At 43.1% G+C, this 22,968-nt stretch overlaps 1 protein-coding gene across 1 annotated transcript in view; it reads right to left on the bottom strand.

The window, feature by feature from the left end:
* LOC124783901 (chitinase-like protein Idgf4) overlaps positions 1-22,315 on the bottom strand; it is a 46,565-nt gene extending 24,250 nt beyond the window's left edge. Inside the window, exon 1 of the mRNA XM_047254058.1 lies at positions 22,164-22,315. Coding sequence (XP_047110014.1) covers positions 22,164-22,275 — 112 coding nt within the window. The 5' untranslated portion in view covers positions 22,276-22,315. The remainder of the gene's footprint in view (positions 1-22,163) is intronic.
* Positions 22,316-22,968: the final 653 nt, after the last annotated feature.

Genomic DNA, 22,968 nt, shown 5'->3' with positions numbered 1-22,968 from the left:
AATCTCAGCCAGGATGGCTCGACAAGGATTCGAACTATCGTCCTCCCGAATGCGAGTCCAGTGTGCTTACCAATGTGCTACCTCGCTCGGCCTTGCCATCCGTCTCTAGCAGAACCGTCGGCGATAGGACAATAAACTCGTCAATTTCTCTTTCTTTTATTTAGTTAATACTGAGTAATGAGTTATAAATGCCTTAACAATAAAACGTGATGTCTGAAAATGAGCGTCAAAAATGGAAATAATAAAAAAAAGGTCTTGATCTTGTGACTGATTGTAACAGCTATTGAAACAACAACTTATAGTATTTATTGTTTCATCAATATTTTCGTTGGTGGAACTGCAATTGTTCCAGCTTCTTAACGTGACTCATGACTTGTAGCTTATTCTTCATCTTCGCGGATGGATCACTTAGGACCACGCGTAATCAACATTTGTTGGTCTTCCTTTTCGCCCAGTATTCCTTCATAAACAACGAATGGGCTAGCTTTCGTTGCGTAGACCATGTATGTCGGTTAGTTTTTCTCTCTTCTTCCTCAAAACCCCGTGTCTTTGTGATTTTTCTGATTTCATTTCTATCATGTAGATTTGGAGACCCTAATTCTCTCAGGTCTTTTTCCGTCTGTTTGTACCAGTTCGGTCTTGTAGTTTTGTTCTTTATAAATGTATGGATTTTGTGCGTTAACCTGTTTGAGTCCATTCTTTCTAAGTGCCCCATGAATTGGATTGTAGCTTATATTATTTATTGTTTCGTCAACTCGGTTAAGTGAGTCTATTCCATTGATGGAACTGCAATTATTCCAGCTTCTTGACGTGGCTCATGACTTGTGTAATTGTTTTGAGGGTATTAAATCACACTATACACTGAAAAATTAACAATACTACAGAAGCAGACAATATAGCTACTGTGCAGTTAGGGTAAGACTGATGTAATGGAACAGCAGTGGCTGTACAGACTGCAATGACATTCTAGCTTATCTTTCCACGACCTGCATTGTGCACTTGCAGATTACCCTGCACGCCTCCTACCAGCAACGACAGAACAACACGTTCTCGTCATGTTAGGCTGGCTGCCTTTCACAGTTGCTCCCCGTTTTCCTCAGCTGCTACACAGGCCAGGCATTCCGTTCCCCTCTCATATGGAATAATAAGCGCCACTCTCGGCCTCCCACTGGAGCCGCCTCCACCTATTAGGCGCTACACTTCTCAGAACTCCTACTTCTCTGAAGCTGCCCTTCACCAGCGACGCGACCGCTGTTCTTCAGTGCGAGGTCACGCAGTGACGTACGTTTTTCTTACTTGCTAGAGAGAACGAGTGCCGTGTGACCTGGGAGCAAGGCTGTAAATCTGTATTCATGTCGAATGTCACTCTAAATCCTGTCCGGCCACGTGGACACTAATTTGGGGGAATTGCAGCATTCAGGAATGTGGGTCATTGTGGCAGAGAGACCTGATGAATTTGCAGTCACCGCAAAGCGGGATCCTGCGCACCTTAGCCGTTGCCAACAGGCATACACGCCGAGTTTACACTCATAGACCATACTCCTGCGATGTAATAAAAATAAATCTGAAAATTTCAATCTGAATGTCAGTGAACTAAGACATTTTGTTATTATTCCAATGCGCTGGCGTTTCAGAAAAACACCGGCCTGCACAGTAGCGAAATTCTTTAGGAATACGAAATCTCAGACGAAACTCATACAACTGCGCTACTACCCAAGACAATTTTACAACTCTTTTAAACTGAGCCATAATTATGAGGGGCCATGGCTCCATGAAGCTCCGCCAACAGAAAGCAGACATTCGAGATCCGGCTAACACGTTACGGTTATCCGCTCATAACTCATTGGCTAGTATTAAGTTCCATCCAAATGTACGAAGTAACGTCAAACACTAAGACACACTCCCCTGTAACTTGGTACTACCATCAGAGGTAGAAGCCTAGATCCTTTACAATAAAAAACATGCCTAATATTTGTTCCCTATTGAGTCAAGTAATTTTATTACCCGTAAGTGTAATGAACAATGTGAAAGAATAATATTGATCGCCACTGGACAATCTGAAGCATATATTACGGCTATAAAGTCCAGGTGTCCACTTAAGAGACTTCTAGGTCTATCATACGAGGCGTGTTTTTTTAAGTAAGTGCCGTTTTGAAATTAAAAAAAGACGTGCTAAGATACCTCAATAATTTTATTTTTACATGAAAGCCTGTACCTTAATCTGCTTTTCCACATAATTTCCGTCAATGTTGTGGCACTTGTCATAACGTTGTACCAGTTTTTGAATACCCTCCTCATAGAAGTCTGCCGCCTGGCTTGTTAACCGCTGCATCACCACTGTTTTGACTTCGTCTGCAGTTCCAAACATGTACGCCTGGGTCGCTGCTGCATAGGTGTGCACCTTAGGTGTATCTTGTAATAGGGACTTGACTTTCATAATGTTGCAAGACGACCCTAGATAAATACTACTACACTCGTACGGAAATAAACACGGATAACTAAATAGCTAAAATTTTAACAACTTGAACAACTTTTTGCGAGGTCAGCTGTCACCGACGTCGCCGGCGCCTAACGCCGCCACTGTCCCTAATGGTAAACTCGACTGCGGAAACTAGATGCCCAGCGGCGCGAGACATTTTCTGTCGTTTTATCTATCTTTATACCTTTCGCCATTATGACAGGTGAACAAAGTGGACACCGGGAAATGTAGACAATGCAACGAACCGTCAATTTCTCACCACAGTTGGCAGCAGCTGCGGCTTGGCGCCGGTCACAAATGTTCCCAAGGTCGTCAACCTCAAGCTGGAAACAATACCTTGGCCCCCTTGGCTCCGAGCTGGTCACTCTTAGCGCTCCACTCCTCAGGACTAGTGTAGAATGTTCGCTCTGTTTATCTGAGCCAAGGGAAACCACGGAGTAATTGTATCCCGTTCGAATTCTTACTTCCATTTATCTTTGTATCTCTGTTGTACTGGTAGTAAATGCACAGCAGTGCAAATGTCAGCGAGACGTGTTGTGTGTCTTGTTGCATTCATTCACGGTACTTGCTGTTGAAAACAGTTGTAAGGAAGTTGTGGTTATGCTTATAGTGAATTCTTGGAAGTTTATGCTCAGTTGCTGCGTGTTTGACTTGACATGACCCTCGATAATTACCTTTCACAAAGAAGAATTGTTATATACAGCGCCATTACATGTAACTACCTCACCTTAGGTTGTGATCAAATTGAACTCAGTCTACGACGCACATGAATTGTTAGGCTCTGAAAACGTACAACATGCCACAGAAAAGTTTAATGTGACAGGATTCTCCCTGGTAGAATTCATCCTTTCAAAAAAGCACATGTGGGTGCAATCTGCATAATGCGCGAACCAATATAAATATACTAAAAAGCGAACAATAGGGGATACGCCAGTGACTGCTAATTGTAAGCATACCAATTCGACTTTTGATGACAGATGACTGTGTTCTGACTCAAAGAAATGTACTGCCCGCAGTACCGGATGCACTGCTCGTAGACTTACTTGTGACGCTAAAAATTACAGCTGATCAAAAGAATTAACTACCCAGCTACTGTCGCAAGATATCTGGAGAGAAAAGTACAGTTATATAGGATCATATGCATAGCACACGTGTTACAGGCTTATGAAGGCCTGAGCGCTGTATAATAAAAAGGGTACAAGAAAATTACAGACCAATATCATCGGTATGCTGCAGAATTCTTGAATATAATTTGAGTTACAATCTAATAAATTACCTTCAGATGAAAATCATCGCTCGCGTGAAACTCGGCTTGCCCTCTTGTCACATGATATCCTGCGAACCATGGATGAACGCAACATGCAGGTTCCATAGTCCTAGATTTCCCAAAGCTAGGTGTGCAGTGACGTTCGTCTAGTCGCTATTTTACCTCTCCTCAAATGATGGAGGAAGTCGAGAACAGAGACGACCCAATGAGGCGATTAAACAGCAGTATGCGGGGGGTTAGCTAAGGCTGGTGGTGGTTCTGAGATGTTCTGTGGGTATTCCTACTACCATGACTTGGGCCCACTCACTGTCAGCATGTACCAGGACGTTTATTTCAATATTCTTGGTGATCAGTGGTTGTCCTTTTCTCTGCATCTTTAAAATACACTACTATACATTAAAATTGCTACACCACGAAGATGACGCGAAATTTAACGGACAGGAAGAAGATGCTGTGACATGCAAATGATTAGCTTTTCAGAGCATTCACACAAAGTTGGCACGGTGGCGACACCTACAACGTGCTGACATCAGGAAAGTTTCCAACCGATTTCTCATACACAAACAGCCGTTGTCCGGCGTTGCCTGGTGAAACGTTGTTGTGATGCCTCGTTTAAGGAGGAGAAATGCGTACCATCACGTTTCCGACTTTGATAATGGTCGGATTGTAGCCTATCGCGATTGCGGTTTATCGTATCGCGACATTGCTGCTCGCGTTGGTCGAGATCCAATGACTGTTAGCAGAATATGGAATCGGTGGGTTCAGGAGGGCATCACTAGCAGTCGAGATGACATGCATCTTATCCGCATGGCTGTAACGGATCGTGCAGCCACGTCTCGATCCCTAAGTCATCAGATGGGGACGTTTGCAAGACAACAATCATCTGCACGAACAGTTCGACGACGTTTGAAGCAGCATAGACAATCAGCTCGGAGACCATGGCTGCGGTTAGCCTTGATGCTGCATCACAGATAGGAGCGCCTGCGATGGTATACTCAACGACGAACCTGGGTGCACGAATGGCAAAACGTCATTTCTTCGGATGACTCCAGGTTTTGTTTACAGCATCTTGATGGTCGCACCCGTGTTTGGCGTCATCGCGGTGAACGCACATTGGAAGCGTGTATTCGTCATCGCCATACTGGCGTATCACCCGGCGTGGTGGTATGGGGTGCCATTGGTTACACGTCTCGGTCACCTCTTGTTCGCATTGACGGCACTTTGAACAGTGGACGTTACATTTCAGATGTGTTACGACCCCTGGCTCTACCCTTCATTCGATCCCCGCGAATCCCTACATTTCAGTAGGATAATGCACGACCGCATGTTGCAGGTCCTGTACGGGCCTTTCTGGATACAGAAAATGTTCGGCTGCTGCCCTGGCCGGTACATTCTCCAGATCTCTCACCAATTGAAAACGTCTGGTCAATGGTGGCCGAGCAACTGGCTCGTCACAATACGCCAGTCACTACCCATCATGAACTGTGGCATCGTGTTGAAGCTGCATGGGTAGCTGTACCTGTACACGCCATCCAAGCTCTGATTCAAGGCGCTGGCGTATCAAGGCCGTTATTACGGCCAGAGGTGGTTGTTCTGGGTACTGATTTCTCAGGATGAATGCACCCAAATTGCGTGATAATGTAGTCATATGTCAGTTCTAGTATAATATATTTGTCCAATGAATACCCGTTTATCATCTGCATTTCTTCGTGGTGTAGCAATTTTAATGGGCAGTAGGGTAAATATACGCTGGACACTCCCGTCTTCCAAGATGACATCAGCCGGCTTCACATCGCTGCACGCATAGTTTCCTGGCTTGACGAATACTAGGGCACCCTATCGCACCTCGATAGACCTGTTAAATTTTCCGATTTTGATCCCACATTTGTAGACTTAGAGAAAGTTATTGACAACGTAGATTGGACTTCTGAAGGCAGAAGGGAGGGAATGGCTACTTACAACATGTACAGATACCAAAGGCATTTATAGTATTCTAGGGGAATGAAAGACAAGCAGTTGTTGAGAAGGGAGTTATCCAGTCCGTACCTTCAGCAGGCAATAAAAGAAACAAAAAAAATGGCGTACGGACTGAAGACCACAACAACAACAACCCCGTTAATGAACAGCTTGAGCTGGGTACGACGTATCTAAAAGAACTTGTGGATTTTTTTCCTAGCCACATTGTGGCTGTTATTAAGGCTGCAGGCAGAGATAGCGTGATGTCTCCTGGGGGTGAGCAAATTTTTGTCCAGAGTACTTAGCTCATACAGTAATTACACACCTCCGTAATGATGGACTCGACTTAAAGTGAAATGCTCAGCAGATGAAATACTAAAACAGTTACAGCAAGTTTGTACTGCTGGCGTTGCAGTCCTAGTATGTTAACGAAGGAATGCAGTGCAATATTTGTACTAACTTCCACGTTCGAATCACATTATGGGAATTGTGAGGAGTCTCGACTTGTTGCTGTGTTAATGGAATTGCTTACACTAGATCAGCGGTCCTTTTGTTCATTTTAGTAACATGTATATAGCAACCCTGTGATAATAGCTGCTAGCACAACTGTGTCTTATTGCGATCTGTTGACGCGGACTGGTTAGCAGATGTTCCGATAGCCACTTCACAACAGGTGAGTCCCCCGTTGACGTTGGCCGCCGCGTTGCGCTACGTTAGCCAGTAGCCAGTGAGCCAACACTGTTCTCCATTCTCACGCAGCCGCTGCTCTGTCAGCCGCTGACTTACAGGAAGGACGCACGGCTGATGTCATCCTGCGCCAGCAGCTTGCAAAGGCGGCGTCACGGAAAGAATGTTCCACGCTCGTCAGCTGTCTGGTAACCACACTAACATTATGAGGTCCCAGCTGGTGGCTCATGTCGTTCTTGTAACTGTTGCTGCAACTCCTTAGAACACGAATGTAATAAACTTCTCTGCAGATTTATTACCTCTTTATTTGAAATGAAGTAATCCCCCCCCCCTCGCATGCATCTACAGATATGATCATTAGCTTTGTTTCTAATCATGCTGAGGCGTAGCGCCGTATACCGATCCTACCTTGGAGGCGGTTAAGTGGGAGATGTGTCTCAGAGATGGATAGTGACAGATGGTGACGCGAAACTGGACGCGCACGTAGTTTATGTATCAGCCGATAGAGGACAGTACTGGATAGGGGACTGTGATTTAGTTTCGATTGTGCCCACTAGAGTGCACTAACGTAATAGAATGTTTTTCATAAACTGTTCTAGTATTTTCATAAAGTGTTATTATGTCTTTTTGAGTATGCAAAATGTTATAAATGTGTTTTAGCAATATGAATGATTCTTGAGTGTGGTTTAAGGTTAATATGAAGATAATTGTTTAACGAGTTATGTAGTGGGATTTAGTGTGGCAACTTTCGAAGAACTATGGATGTGGACAAAGGGGATTTTTGTAGAATAGATTTGTAAAGTTAGTTTATGGTAAAGGGAAAGTTAATTCAGGTATTAATATCAATAGTAAATAACTTTATGCATGAACAAAACTTCAGCATATTAGATAATTGCGTCGGTAAAAAGTGCAGTCGTTAGGTTAACCATTTTGCGATTGGTTATTGATGAAAAGCGCGAACTCACGCGGGAGAATGTTGTTTTGCTATTGGCTGTTGAGTGAACTGACCAATGGTAAAGCAATATTTTTCGCGCGCCTTTCTCTGCTGGTAGATAAGACTTAGAGTATTCTAGAGAGGAGTCGGAGCCTAGCCATGAAGCAGTTCGGACGTGTGTAGTAGTAGTTCCGATGGAAATGATAAGTTGCCGGATCTAGCAGTGTTTCATATATCAAAAGTGTTGTAAAGTGACGGTATAATTATTCCAATGGGTGTGTAGAAATTTCGGAATTTTTAAGTGAATTTTGTGACGAGAAAAGACATAAATGCCGCATGACGTATTGAGCAGGTCGGTAGCTAAAAACTGTGACTGCATTAGATACCGACAAACTTAATATTTGGCGAGCATTCTCATCAAAAACAATCCGTATTTTTGTAGCTATTACGTTTTCGGGAAATGCAACACCATAAACTTGCTAACGTGAGAGAAAGGGATTGTGAGTGACAGTGTTAAGACTAGCACGGGCTTGGCAGTGATACTTGTTCACCTAAGTTTCAGAATATGTTAATTAAGGACAAAATTTCCAACCTTTCATTTCGTGTGAAAACTTTCTCCCGAAACGTAGATTAGTGACTTTAATTGCAGCCCGGTTCACGTCCAAGTACAGTAGGTTTCGCTCGGCTTCCCTACTGATGATCTGCTGAGACAATGTTCACAGGTATGTGCAGGTTCGTCGTAAAGGGACATAAGGAACCTTGCCGCCACAATGCCTGTTTCGATATAGTGAAACATTGTTTTATTACTGGAATGAAAAGCGTATCTTGTGCATCACCATTGTTAAGCGAACGATCGGAAACAGATTTCCGCACTTATTTCCAGTTTATATCCGAAGTAAGATTTCTGCAAACCGAGCGAGGTGGCGCATTGGTTAGCACACTGGACTCGCTTTCAGGAGGACGACACTTCAAAAGCCACGTCCGGCCATCATGATTTAGGTTTTCCGTGATTTCGCTAAATCGCTTCCGTCAAATGCTGGGATGGTTCCTTTGAAAGGGCACAACCGACTTCCTTCCCCATCCTTCCGGAACTTGATTGGACTGATGACCTCGCCGTCTGGCCCCCTCCCCCAATTCAAGCAAACAACCTACGATTTCCGCAAGTGACGAGAGATTGAAAATTCGCCAAATCATAATGCAACCAGTCACCCAACAACGCATCAACAGCGATTTCCGAACTCTGCAGCTCAACTCAACGTAAATAAAGTAAAGTGACTGTCGAACTACTACACTGCAACTTTCTAAGACGTATGGGTCCTTGGATATGAAGAATCTTGGACGATATGTAAACAAATCAGCAGACAGCGAACAAGCAGAAACAAATGGGCATGCTGGAGAAGGGTTGCGAAGAGCGCAAAACAGCGACTGACATTATGAAACGTCTGTTGCATCCACATACTGGAACATGACTAGACATAGAACTGACTAGTACCAGTGATATTATCACATCCGAATTTCTGAGTGATTCTGTGTGACAGTCATGTAACTTTCAATACAAGTGAGCCTTTCTTTCGCTCCCGTCGTATTATTTGAATGGGATATCATAGTACAAAACATTCTTACAATTTCGTCTGTTGAAGTGGGCCGGCCGTGGTGGCCGTGCGGTTCTAGGCGCTACAATCTGGAACCGAGCGACCACTACGGTCGCAGGTTCGAATCCTGCCTCGGGCATGGATGTCCTTAGGTTAGTTAGGTTTAATTAGTTCTAAGTTCTAGGCGACCGATGACCTCAGAAGTTAAGTCGCATAGTGCTCCGAGCTATTTGAATTTTGTTGAAGTGGATCTAAAACTCTTTCTGTCGAAATTTTCATAATGCAGCATTTTTCTCTCTCTAAACTTTTACAGGTGTCATTCTGAAAGGTGTTATTTTAATTTTGTGTCGAGATGTCTAAGAAGCAATGACAAATTCTGTTACGGTTTCCCATAATTTACGTCTATGGTCACAAACTTTTTAGTTTGTGACCATAGACGTAAATTAAAGGAAACTGATTACATATACGGGTCACTGTTTTTTCGCGACAGTGTCGCAGCTTGTGAAAATTATGTTACTGTCATTGGTTACCTTAATGAGTTTTCCTGACAGCAATAGGGAAAAGTCATAGTTTTGTTACAGTACTGAATATTAGTTACACTGTTTAAGTAATAATTAGAAAGTCTTTATTTGTTATGCAGTGGAACGAGCATTTGAATGCAGAGAACATTGAAGTGTACATAGTTTTCCACCGTCTTCCTCCTTCGGCTGGTCCCGACGGAGGTTCGAGTCCTCCATCGAGCATGGGTGTGTGTGCGTTTGTCCTTAGGATAATTTAAGTTAAGTAGTGTGTAAGCTTGGGAACTGATGACCTTAGCAGTTAAGTCCCGTAAGATTTCACACACATTTGAACATTTTCTTCTTCCTCCTTGCTCCCGTGAATGGTGATCAGATGAGTATCTTCGCAACAAACTCGTAGTTGATTGTAATGATTTTCTATCAAGCGGCATTCTGTATTGCTAAAAGTGAGTATAGGATGTAACGATGACAAGTGTAGAATTCCGATGCTACTACTATACGTACATCCCCCTAACATCGCCGTAACTGAGCGACCTCAAAATGGTTCAAATGGCTCTAAGCACTATGGGACTTAACGTCTGAGGTCATCAGTCCCCTAGACTTAGATCTTCGTAAACCTAACGAACCTCAGGACATCACACACATCCATGCCCTAGACAGGAATCGAACCTGTGACCGTAGCAGCCGCGTGGTTCCGGACTGAAGCGCCTAGAACCGCTCGGCCAAGCGACCTCAGGTAATGCTGCCGGTCTCTCTGGTTTACCCTGGCTGGAATATTTATAACGACGTTGACACTGCTATGAGCATCTCGACTGCAGAAAATTTACGCCAAGGAGCCAAAACATTGTGACCTCTGTCCAACGCGCTGAGGGCACGTGGCACGGTACGAGAAGTATATGAGCGGAGCAGAGACGAATGGGGAATCATTCTAGCGACGATAAGCAGCTCAAATGACGAAGTCCGTCGACTTAAGCGACTTTACCAAAAGCCAGATTGTTGTGGCCCAGTGCCTGGGAGCGAGCATCTCTGAAACGGCGAAGCTGGTCGGCTGTTCGTGTGCCAGTATCGTGTGCATCTATCGAAAGTGGTTGAAGAAAGCTGAAACCACGAGTCTGAGATTAGAAATTGGGCGTCCATACCTCCTCACAGAATATAGGGATCGGAGGCTTGCCCGCTCTCTAATGCAGGATAGGCGGCGTTCTGAGGGAGATGGGACGATGAGTGCAGTGCTGGCGCAGGGACAAGTGTTTTGGAGCACTCCGTTCAGCGCACAGTGCTGAACATGGCCTTCCGCAGCAGGGGACCCCTGAAGTGTTCCCAAGTTGGCCCAACGACGTCGTCAATTATGTTTACAGTGGGCACGAGTTCATCGAGATTGGACCACGGGTCAGCAGAATCGTTTCGCCTGGTCGGATGAAACCCGTTTATTGTTAAAAAAGATCGATGGTCATGACCATATACGACGTCATTTAAGCTCGGAAATTGCAGCGCACCATGGACGCAGACTGGTGGGAGCGGTATTATGTTATGGGGGGCAGGGGGGGGGGGGTCATTCACATCGGGTTCTATGGGACCTGCTGAAGTAATCGAAGGCACCATGATAGCTGTGGACTATGTGAACATTATTAAAGACCTCTTATGATTGATGTCTTCCTCAACAGCGATGTCATCTTCCAGCAGGATAACTGTCGGTGTCACAAGGCCAGAATCGTTCTGCAGTGGTTTGAAGCATAATATTGAACCCACGTTGATGTATCGGCCGTCAAATTCAGATTATCTGAATCCAATGAAACCCAACTGGGACGATATCTGGCGCCAGCTCTGCTCCCACAAATCATTCGTCCGTAAATTACGGTAATGTGTGGCCTGGGCGTGGCAAACTGGTGGCACAACCCTCTGCAAACCTGCCAAGTTCTTATAGAATCCAGGACACGCAGAATCACAGCTGAACTGCGCTCCAGAAGTCGACGAACACGCTTTTCAGTAGGTGGTCTTAATGTTTTGGCTCATCAGCGTATTAACTACTAAAATGGCTATTGAGGACCTCTGTAATCTTTACTCTGCACGACAAACAAGAAAGATACACAATGCATGGAAGATATTCCAGGAGGAATGGTCAGGGATACGACAGGAATGATCATTCGAAGCAAAAAAGTCCAGTAAACATAGACTCTAAAATGAATACCTTAATAAACAGGAGTACTTCTTCATCTTCGATACTGTGAAACACATCTCTATCTACTGCAACCTCTTTGCTTTGCACATTGTGGGATGACGTAGTATGGCACACAAACACGAAAAAATTGTCTAGTAAACATGGACTCTACAATGTGTACCTTATGTGATATGAGGACTTGTTCAGCTTCGCTACTGTAAAACACATCTCTTCTACTGAATACGTCCAATTTCACACATATTTGTGGCAATTTTCGTTTACCCACTTTCCAAAATTTACTTACCGTTCGAGGTGGTGGAGTGCACATCCAGACTTGGGAATCTCTGGTTTCCTTTAAACGCTGAAGGCAAATGCCAGGATGATTCTTTTAAAAACGGTATGGCCAATTCTTTCTTTCTTTCTTGCTTGCTCTCTTCCTTCCTTTCATGAACAAACTGGTTATGTTCATACATTGCACCAGGCATTGACCCAAAAGTGGTAACGGATTTCACCGAACTACAACACACCATGTTACATAGACAAATGAGGTACCAATTAAAATGCACTCACATAGCCTGCATCGACGCTTCAACAGTAAGGTGTCGAGATGTGCAAAAAGAAAAAAAAATAAAGAAAAAACACGTCCCAGAAGTTCATGTGAGGAGTAAGGTGGGTCACTGACGTCACATTCGCACCAGGTTTCACCAAATTCTTCCCAACGACACAATAAACATAACACACCAAGGGGACAGGCCGTCACATCTCTCTGTACCCACATCTCACCCCTTCCCTTGATGCCTCTGCAACAGAGGTCAGATCCACAACACCCACCGTTGAGATAATGCGATTTTGTTATGGGTGGGTGAAGAAAACATTTCGAACGCACCGCTGCTGTGTATCGTCAAGAAAAGGCCTCAGGAGGTGTCATAAGGGATTTGAATGAAATTAGCTCTTCCCTTGACCTGTTAATTTTCACAGACATCACAGTCGAAAACGACAGTTTACAGAGCATTGTGCAACAGGACGATATTTTTGACAACCTTTGACGCTAGTTACGTATATACCCCAGACGATTCAGTCCTTCTCTAAGGAAATGACAGGGCTCTAACTCCATTGAAAATAATCTCACAATCTTTGCTCTGATATAAAGACTGGAACCGCTTGGAACCGTTCAAAACCATTCAAGGAAATCTGAACATGATCCAAAGCAGAAAAGAGTGTTTGTGGTTTTTGTCCCTCCTTTTTTGCAACCTCCTGTGGCGTGATCCCAGAGGGTTGCTTTATTGAAATGTGCATAATAAAATGGCAAAGGATCCCTCAAAGACCCGCACCCGCCCTCCCTCCAGTTTAGCAACACCCTCAGTGCCACCTGCACATCTTTCTTGAGCGCTTTAAAAGTGTACCTGTTCAGATAAAACGCTTGACTGGTTACTAGATGCCTGTGGGCAGGAAACTCCTTCGACACCCTACAGCTCTAGTGCCTGCTTGGGGCCATGCGGTATCTGAGAGGTGTCAAGAGGGTTGCCTGCCTGCAAGTGCCAAGAAATCGGTCAAGGGTGTCTTAGTACAGGCACATTTTTAAAGTACTCAGTGAAGGTATGCAGGTGGAATTGATGGAGTTAACGAACTGCGGTATTCATTGCTGTTTTATTCGCCCACGTGTCAATGTCACATCCCCTCCCCTCCCATGCACACGGCACTGAAGGGCACCAAAAAGGAGGGATCACATTCAGATTTCGTCGCATTGCGGCCACGCTACACTAAAAGGAGTTAGATCACGTTCAGTAAGGTGCAGTCTCGTGATGTCCTTAGAGAAAGGATGAATCGTCCGGGCGATGTTGGCAGTGTCAAAGGTTGTCAAGAATGTCGCCCTGTTGCACATTGGACTGCAAACTGTCATCTTCTGCCGCGAAAACTGTGAAAATGAACGCCACAGGGGATGGGGTTACTTCATTCAACTCCAGAAACCTTCTCGTGCCGATTGTGAACAGCGCAGCGGAGTGTCCGAAATTTTTTCCTCGGCAACCGATAAGAACAACGGCGCTATTTCAAAGCTGGACGTCGCTGTCCAGACCTCCTTCACAAAGGAGTCAAGAGAAAGGGTGGGCTGTTTGTCACAGGAGGTATGACGACCTACCTGTGGTGTGTTACGTCCACGGTGTCGTCTGGCCGAGCGGTTCTAGGCACTTCAGTCTGGAACCGCACGACCGCTACGGTCGCAGGTTCGAATCCTGCCTCGGGCATGGATGTGTGTGATGTCCTTAGGTTAGTTAGGTTTAAGTAGTTCTAAGTTCTAGGGGACTGATGACCTCAGTCCCATAGTGCTCAGAGCCATCTGAACCACGGTGTCGTCTGGCAGACTTGTGGTGAAATTTGGTATCTAAGTGGCATCAAGAACCCACCTTACACCTCATAGGTACTTCTGACCACCAGCCTTTTCTGCACGTATCGACACCTTGCTGCAGGAAGACTCGCCGAGACCGATAGTGACGTCACAAGAGGCATCGCTTTTGCACTTATTCGTGTCTCGATAATCGAAATCTGTATCTGCAAACCACTGAAGTAAATGGATTTGGGTACTTCCCATTCTGGGTTTTTTCTCATTCCATTCGGGTATGGAGCGCAGAAAGACAGACTGCTTTAACACCTCTGAGTGCGCTGTAATTAGTCTTGTCTTGTCTTCGCTGTCCCTCTGGGAGTTAAGGGTTATATCAGTGAATGACAGTGAAGTTCTTTTAATAAAATAAGTTATATTTGAAATTTAGTGTCTCCTGTTTCACATAAAGAAACTATCTGTCTTTGCAATAGGTAAACGGCACGTTTGTGCATCCTTATAGGACTCCAAGGTACAGTGTAGTGGAAAGAAAATAACTATGATGTATCTCTGCAAAGTTAAATACCCTCTAGTCTTTGTCGAACGTAATCTAAACCACAAAGTTTCAACCAAATTACCTACATCAGCGAGAATTAGCAACTATTTTGCTATGTGATACATACAGATACTACCAACGTTATTTATATACTGATCTTCGCAAACTTGCTTTTGCATCGCTGTTGTGATGCTTTTTTTGCTGTTGCTTTCATTTGTTCGCAGTTCCATATTTCTTCTCATATCAGCTAACGATTCTGCTTTTGAGTTCTTCAGTCGTCGATTTTTTCACGTTGCCTTTAAACATCGGCGTCAGAGTTCAACTGTTATCGTGGTTCGCGACCGTAGATAAACGGTGGCAACCGCTGACACTACATCCAAACAAGCTGGTCGGTCGCTAAGTCACACTAACGAAGAAATGCTCTAGAAACAGGCACACACGTTCATGAAGAGAGTTCACAATAAAGTGGCGGTACTTACTCACAGGTGACGTATGGCTTGTTCCTATGCCAATTAAGACAGGAAATCAGTCTTCAGGAGCTGTATTTTTTTTTATTTTTATTTCAACGATTCTAACAGGCCTCTCTTTGCAAAGCGACCTTTGAGAATCATTGATCTCTTCGGAGACTCATCTTGGAAACAAAACACCATCACAGAGCCGATTTCAGTGGCTCATGGAATATTACATATTAGTTCTCATTTTCTTGTGATTCCATTTTCGTGACAAAATTGCGGAAATAGACCAATCTATCACTTTCATAAATGTTTATCACCGCAAGTGCGGCGAAACAAGAAGTGATCTGTGTATCGGAAGTTCCATTTCAGATACATCATGCACGTTTAAAACCTTATTATATTTACCGCGTACTTAAAAACTAAAGAACCTGAATAATAGATTGTTTCGAAACGGGAAGCATTGGGATCAAAGCAGTAAGATTTGTACTCGTCAGCAATCGATTCTGAGTTCGGAAAACGTAATTGTCCCTTGAAGAATGTGGGGAATATTGTCTGTAAAGTACAGCATCGTTTCTTTCGCAATGACGCCAAAGTTGCAGTAAATTGAAAATGAAATGTGAAGTAATGACTCTTGAGGCAGTCATATCATTTGCTTTGACAGATCGGGAAACTCCAGTAGCGGTACAGTGAAGTTAGTTTGGCAGAACTGTGGCTGCACCTGTCTTTACAGAATAGGACCGATATCTGGTTATGGGTGACGTATGTTGCTGAGATAGTATTTGCGGCACATGGTCGTCAGATCTTCCTGGAATACCTCTGCAATTATGCGTAGGTGAGAGTTTTGTACCAGCAACGAAGAACGAGCGTCATCACACAGAACTTTCTAACGCAACCGGTTTGAGAAGGCAACGAACTCGATACTCTCGCAACTGGTAGGCCAAGGGAGCCTAGTGTGTCACTTGACATAAAGTTTCTTATCTTAAGATCTGCACTTACGCTGATTCTAGTCACAGACCTAACGCCCAAGTGCTGGTAATAAACTCAGGAATAGCACAAAACAGGAAACAGTGTATATAATAGCTGCTGACGCATTACACAATACTTAGACTTATTTCCTCCAGTGCTAGGGACTACATAGGGCAACAAGTTTCCTCCCGCGAACTCTGTCAGCTGCAAGGTTTCCAGCTTCCTCCAAGTTCATATCCATGCGGTTAAGACCCTTTGCAAAAGATCGTTCTCAGATGTTACGACCTCTTACTCTAGTTCTGCGTCCACCCTTGTTTTGCACTACAGTGCTGATTTGGAGATTCTTCCGTGCGTACATGTCCTCCAAGCTTCAGACTCCTTTCAGCAACGATTTTGTGCAGGCTGTGTTGACCATTTCCTCTCATTACTTTGTTATTTGAAACACGCTCGCATTAACTAATTTTACTATTTTTACAACTTGTAATTTATCATTTTTATTCGGTGCGCTTCTTTGTTGAAGTTCTGAAGAAATCTCTTCCATTGTACATGAATAAATTTGTCTAAACAACACTGCTATCACAATTGACCTACAACTACGCATAGACGAAACCTCAAATATATCTAACCAATTTTAATTAGTTTCCTTGAAGATTGCTGGGTAGAGATCGGGAGATGTGGAAGTCTGAGGGTGTATTATCGGAAAAAGAGGTGAAGTTGGAATTATACCCCAATGAAGATTCACCATGAGCTATTTTATCGCGTTACACTTGAGCTGTCCGCAATAAATGCCAGCATTTATATTTGTATTTTTCTAAATCAGTAGTGCTCGGTGCTTTCTTTGTCCCACTTGCACATAACATTACTCTTTATGGATAGTTAGCAAACTTTCGTGCGGATTTAGATTTCGAATAGCGCTCGTAGTTACTTGCTTTTTCTTTCATCTTTGCATAAAGGCACAGGCAAGTATCTTGGATACGAACGTTCGTTATCGTTAATGAGATAACTAAAGACAACCATACTTTCACTCTCTGATTTTTGTAGTTTTCACGTAAGATCCACTGGGTGTAAATGCTGCTGGGTTGTCGTGAGGTCACATTTATCCATACGTACCAACACTGATGCCGACTGACTTGATCCATTTAGCTTTAAGACGTTCAGATACTGCTGTTCAAAAACTGATGGTCTTACTGGAAGTGGCGAATTTTTCTTGTCCAAACTGCTACTTCCGAAATAACAGAACCATTGTCTTTCTGCAATACTATTCTCCCTAAGACACTTCTCCTCACTTGGCTCTTCCCGTTATCTCCAAACTAAGATGATTTTCTCCGAGCACAGTTGCTATGAAATATTCGAATGTTTCCATGGAGTGTTAATTTTTATGTTGTTCTCGAACTGTTGTATTATTTCAGCCTTAGGCCATTCTCAAGTACCTAAATATATTTGTTGGTTCTCTAATCATAACAATATCTGCGGTACTGGCTACGTTCCCCATGGTAAATATTTTTATGCTCACATAACTGAAAACGTATTCAGCTACTTAAAAGTGGTGTAAGTCGAAATTGTACAACTGCACGAAAATTAAAAAAAATAGGGGCAAGCATCATAGAATCATTAGAAATGAACATAAATTTTTTCTCCCACTGTATACTCTACCTTAGTTAGTTCAAAAATGGCGCTAAGTCTCTTCGGATAAGGCGAATTCAAGGCATCTTTACAAACACAACATACCACATAAGGAATGACGACGATGGACCATGCTGTTACCAGCGCTTTGTTGTAGTAAAGAACAAAAGCACAAGGAAATTACAGTATATATCAACCGTATATTAGTGAACTACCAGTATGTGATATTAAACATTTGACGAAAGCTGAAGTAAGTTACCAACTATTTTTCTGGAAACCATGACTGTTTTTTGAAATCATAACAAAAAAATCGGATGGGTACGGAGATATTATTAAAGAAATCGTTCATTTCTCTTAGGTTGCCACTCTAATGTAGCCAGTCTCCTTGTTTTATTGTACGGAAAATGATGTACAGTTCTCAACAACTCCGTCTGATTCGACTTAAGTCTTTGCCAGCCCACTTCCCCAGAATGATAGATGGGAGAAAAGAAGTCTTTGTCAAGAATTAGAGTTCTCTACGAGGTCCATATCGACCTCGGCTCCACTTCGGCAGTAACTGACAGATTCCTGCAATGCTCAACGAACTGTACGTACCGGTACATAAAGACAGACATTTTCCCATTTTTCCATTTGCGAATGGAATACGATAGGGAATGTCTAATATCGTTACGAAGTATTTTGCATCACGCACTGTGAAGTGCCTTACTAGGCATATACGTAGATGCAAAGGCACGCGTTACCAGCGAATTTAGCGCGTCTGTGTTAGGTCAACGCACTCGCACAAGGTGAAGCTCTTTCTCAATAAGGGGGGAGGGCGAGAAGCCATTGTCTCAGCAGCGCTATAGACCAGCGTTCATCAATTTTTCTTGCAATATCTGATTCAGAAATTCCTCTGACTTCAAAAAGAGAATAAGCATGTGCGACACATTGCATCAACAAACTATAGAATTCTTTATTTTAATTTTAAGACATTTATTATAATTTTGGCTTAACAATACCATCTGAACTATAGTACTACAGGTCTTCAAATAACTCACACATAATTATCCTTAGAAAGTATCCTTCCAGTGCGAGTTCATTGTCAAATATATTCATTTATAGCCATTATTATGGAATACTCATACACATTTAGTTTAAGCTTAAACTCACCATGTTGTATCGAATACAGTCTCATGACTTTTTGCGTTAATGTACATGTATGAACCACATGATCATGGCAGCACGCTGCTGAAACATGTCCTACTAATAAGTATTAGTAAAAAGTGATTCAAGCAGTAAAAAATATTTCATAAATATGTTTAATTTGATTTCACGATCTTGTACTGACTTCGATCGAAAGTAATTCGACTTTGAGAAAATATAATGAATAAAATTTGTTGTCTACTTTCACGATTTTGGCGTAAAGCACGCACAAGAAACTGTCTGCACATTAACATCCTGGAAAAGGCTCAGATTGTGTTGTTTCCGGTACTTCAAGCACAAGCAGAGATCGTAAAATGAGAATTCTGAGGTTGGTAATTCGTACAGTAGAAACAACGTTATGGAGAAACATACTAAAGAAGCCTTCTACTGAATTTTGTAACATGTTACATGCTAGCTTTCCTCAATGGTAGCGAATAAAGGTAGGAACGGGCTTACGTTTCGTCGAATGGGAGGCCATTAAAGGCAGAGTACAAGTTCTGACTGGACAATGATTTCGTGCAAATAATCCGGCCCTGTTGAACGAAACAGTCCTGCATTCGCATAAAATGATGTAGCGAAATTAAAAAGAAAACGCTAAACTAGAGTGTCCAGGAAGGGAACTGAAACCCTTTCAGCTCGATTTTGAATTTAAGTGTGTGCGGTAGTGAGCCACAAGTAATGAGAAAGAGTTACAAAGAAATCTAAAAAGTAGACGAAGCTTGTGAGGATCACAGAACATCAATACCCTCGCTCACAGTGTGAATCAGTGTGCGCTACTGTATTGTTGTGGTCTTCAGTCCAAAGACTGGTTTGTTGCAGCTACCCACGTTAGCCTATCCTATGCAAGCCTCTTCATTTACGAATAACAATTGCAACCCATATCCATTTGAACTTACTCCATCAATCCATGGTCTCTCTCCTCTACAATTTTTACCTCCCCCCCCCCCCCTAAAGACACACACTTCTTTCCTTACCAAACTGACGAATCCTTGATGCCTCGGGATGGTGATTGATTAATAGGTCCCTTCTTTCAGTTAAGTTATGCAATAAATTTCTTTTCTCCCCAATTCGTTTCATTATCTAGTCTTTAGTTATTGTGTCTATTCATCTAATTTTCAACGTCGTCTGTAGTCCTACATTTCAAACACTTTTATTCTCTTCTTATTTGAACTGTTTGCTCTCCATGTTTCACTTCCGTATTCCATAAAATTACCTTCAGGTTAACGCACAACAGTAACATAAGTAATTCGCTGCATTTATGTTGTGGGTCGCAGCACAGCAGTATGTCGGCAGATCCAATAAGACTCTGAGACTATGTCGCACATGAGACATGACCACTTAAATCTGAAAAGAAGTAATGTTCCTAAGTGCTAAACTCCTAAATGTTGTAGTTATTTATCGATCTACTTTGCTCGACATGCACCACATCGCTCTCGGCTATGAAACCCGTTCGTTGTTTAGTACCAAACAAAAGTAGTGCAGAAAACGCTAATAAGTAGGTAGCTACTAAAAAAAGAAACTATAGTGCATAGCGGCAAAGATGTTGAACAGTGACGGTAGACATTATAATAACAAGCATTTTATTAACGAGATTCTAAAAATTTATGGACATCCACAACAACCTGCAGTAATTTTGCAAACTGAGTAAAAAATTGTATGAAATGTTTCAAGAACAACTCCAGAGACCAAAAGTGTTTACAAGATATTTGTGAGAAATGTCCACCAATGAAAAGTAAAACTACATTTTAATTGTAGCAACATACGACACAGGGATTGGTTTATGCATCGTGATGTAGGAAGCATTATCGACAGTCAGCCAACGGAAAAATCCACCCGCTGAGGAACAGTTTATTTTGACGAGACAATATATGTAAGTAAGAAAGGAAACGACGCATTTTCTTGCGACTGTGCAAGATCCATAACATCAACCGTAAAATTACAGCAATTGCGCATAATGCTTTTCCCAGACGTCCAGCCTTGGCCGGATGCAATAATGGAAGAGAACCTGGCAGTGTTCGCGGTGTGGCTCCTACCTTCTTTCTGGTGTGGTTGTGAAAAGCAATGAGATCTATTTTCAACATTCTTAATTTACCCTTACTTAAGATTTTCCCCCGCAGTTATATTTACGGAGACAGCATTCCAGGGCTCGAGAACATGGTCGTCGAAAAAAATCTGTTACACACCGCTCGGTTTAATGCGTTTGTGTCTTCCGACAGAGTACTGTAGGGGAGAAACTGCAAAGGTAGACAACGATTCCACTAGATTATTGGGGCGGGTATGAAAGTTTTTCTAAGATGAAGGGCCAGTCGTAAGGCAGAAGAAACTGTGCACCATATTCTCTTCTGGATGTCTGAGCTTAGCATTTACATTCGAGTAAGGGGGACTCGCACAGTCTAATTAATACAAGCAAAAGTACCATTAATATGTAATTTAGCACTGCCGATGAAACTAATATTACTAACTGTATATTATTAATAACTGTAAAAACACATCAGTAACTTGCAAATGGAAATGACCTGTGCAAATAACAGTGTTACGCCTGCTTCATTATCTGTTGGAGGTACTGGAGTAATTAAGTCGCTCTGTATTCTTTGAGATAGCTTCCTTTGAAATAATTTGTTTCAGTTTGTCAATGGCGAAAGTGGTCATTAAACTTATTTTATACCCATCACAACGACGAATTATATGTCCCACTGTTCTCTTGAAAATACCTCTCTTCCAATTTCTGGGAGCGCCACACAGGAGTTCACAATTGGGAATATTTGTGAGGAGATTTTCAGTTCTGGTATTCACCTGATAATGCACAGGGAACCTCTCAAAAACCTTACTTGCAACCAGTGGGACGGAACTGCTTTCTTTCAAGGACGACGTTATCCATACTCCCAGTCAAAAGGTAAAAATTTGGGGTTTCAGTTGCGCGATCACACACTGGTCGAGACGTAGTTATCTGATCGTTTGATTCCACTGGTGTTGTAACAGTAGACTGGAAGTGCCACAGAGGGTTTCCCAATTTGGAATATTTGGGAAGAGAGTTTCAGCTCTGATAAAAAAAGGAAACCTCCGGAAAACATTGACTAGAACCTGGGATCTGGAACTGCACTGTTTCTGGGGCAACATTGTCCATTGAGCCAGACGACAGGTTACAAAATAACGGTGCATTGGGGTACAAGTTCCACAATCAGGCACGACTGTACTCGTCGTTACCTGGCTTCTTGATGGTACTGGAATTGTAGTAACAGTAGAATGGGAAGTGCTACAGAGGGGTCCCCAATTGGGGATATTGTGGAGGGGAATTTCAGTCCTGGTATTCATGTGATAACAAAAGGAAACCCCTCCACAACCTTGGTTGGAACCCAGGGCTTCGTACTAATGTAATTTATTTCTGAGTCAGCGTTGCCCATTGTCCCAGACAACAGTTAAAATATGTGCTGCGTTGGGGATCAAATTCCTCTACCACACACGAGTGTATGCGAAATTACCTGGTCGTTTGAGCGCGCTGGTGTTGAAGTAGCAGACGACCTTGGTGGTCGCGGCCAGCGCCGCTGACCAGCAGCAGGCCGACAACAGCAGGAACCTGGCGAAGCTCTGCATCGCGAGGAACAGTCACACTGGACGAGAGCAGCCCGGCCCGCAGACTTTTACGCGGAGGAACGGCCGTGGGCTGGTCGCGGTCGGAGGGGAGGGCACAGTGGCCGCCAGGAGGTGGGCGGGGGAGGGGGGACGGGGGGGAGGAGCATGACATCATCCGCAGAGTGGCTCAGCCGCGACCAAGGACTCCCGTGGGGAGTCAACCGACAGCAGGTGGGCTACGATTCTGCGAAGCGCTCTTTGGCAGCTCTCCGCTTTGTTGCTTCTCCGAAAGGAACTATGAACTCCTGTTTGTGGACTAGCTGTTCCTGTAGTCAAGCAGCCGTCTAAAGACACCAGTGTTCGAAGAAAATGGACTGTTTGTTCTGAGGTATTAGATGAGGCGTCCAACTATTATGTGTAATGTCTTCGTTTAAGCTTCGTAATTATATCAAGTAACTTCACGAGTGTCCCAGGCAAGTGAGTTACGACCCTTGTTGTTCATATTGTATATTAATGACCTGCAGACTTTCTGAAAATGGTTCAGTCATTTGTAACGATGAAATATCTGAAAATAACTGTAGAAATATCCTGTCATATCTCGATAAGATCTTACTTTGGTAAAAAGGTCGACAACCTGTTTTAAATGATTAGAAATGTAGAATTGTGAACTTCACGAAACGTAAAAAAGTCAACGGCGCACAAATAGAATTACTG

This window comes from Schistocerca piceifrons, chromosome 1, assembly GCF_021461385.2.
Source record: "Schistocerca piceifrons isolate TAMUIC-IGC-003096 chromosome 1, iqSchPice1.1, whole genome shotgun sequence".
Classification (NCBI taxonomy): domain Eukaryota; kingdom Metazoa; phylum Arthropoda; class Insecta; order Orthoptera; family Acrididae; genus Schistocerca; species Schistocerca piceifrons.
Note: the sequence above shows the minus strand (reverse complement) of the source record. Positions and strands in the feature narration are given on the sequence as shown.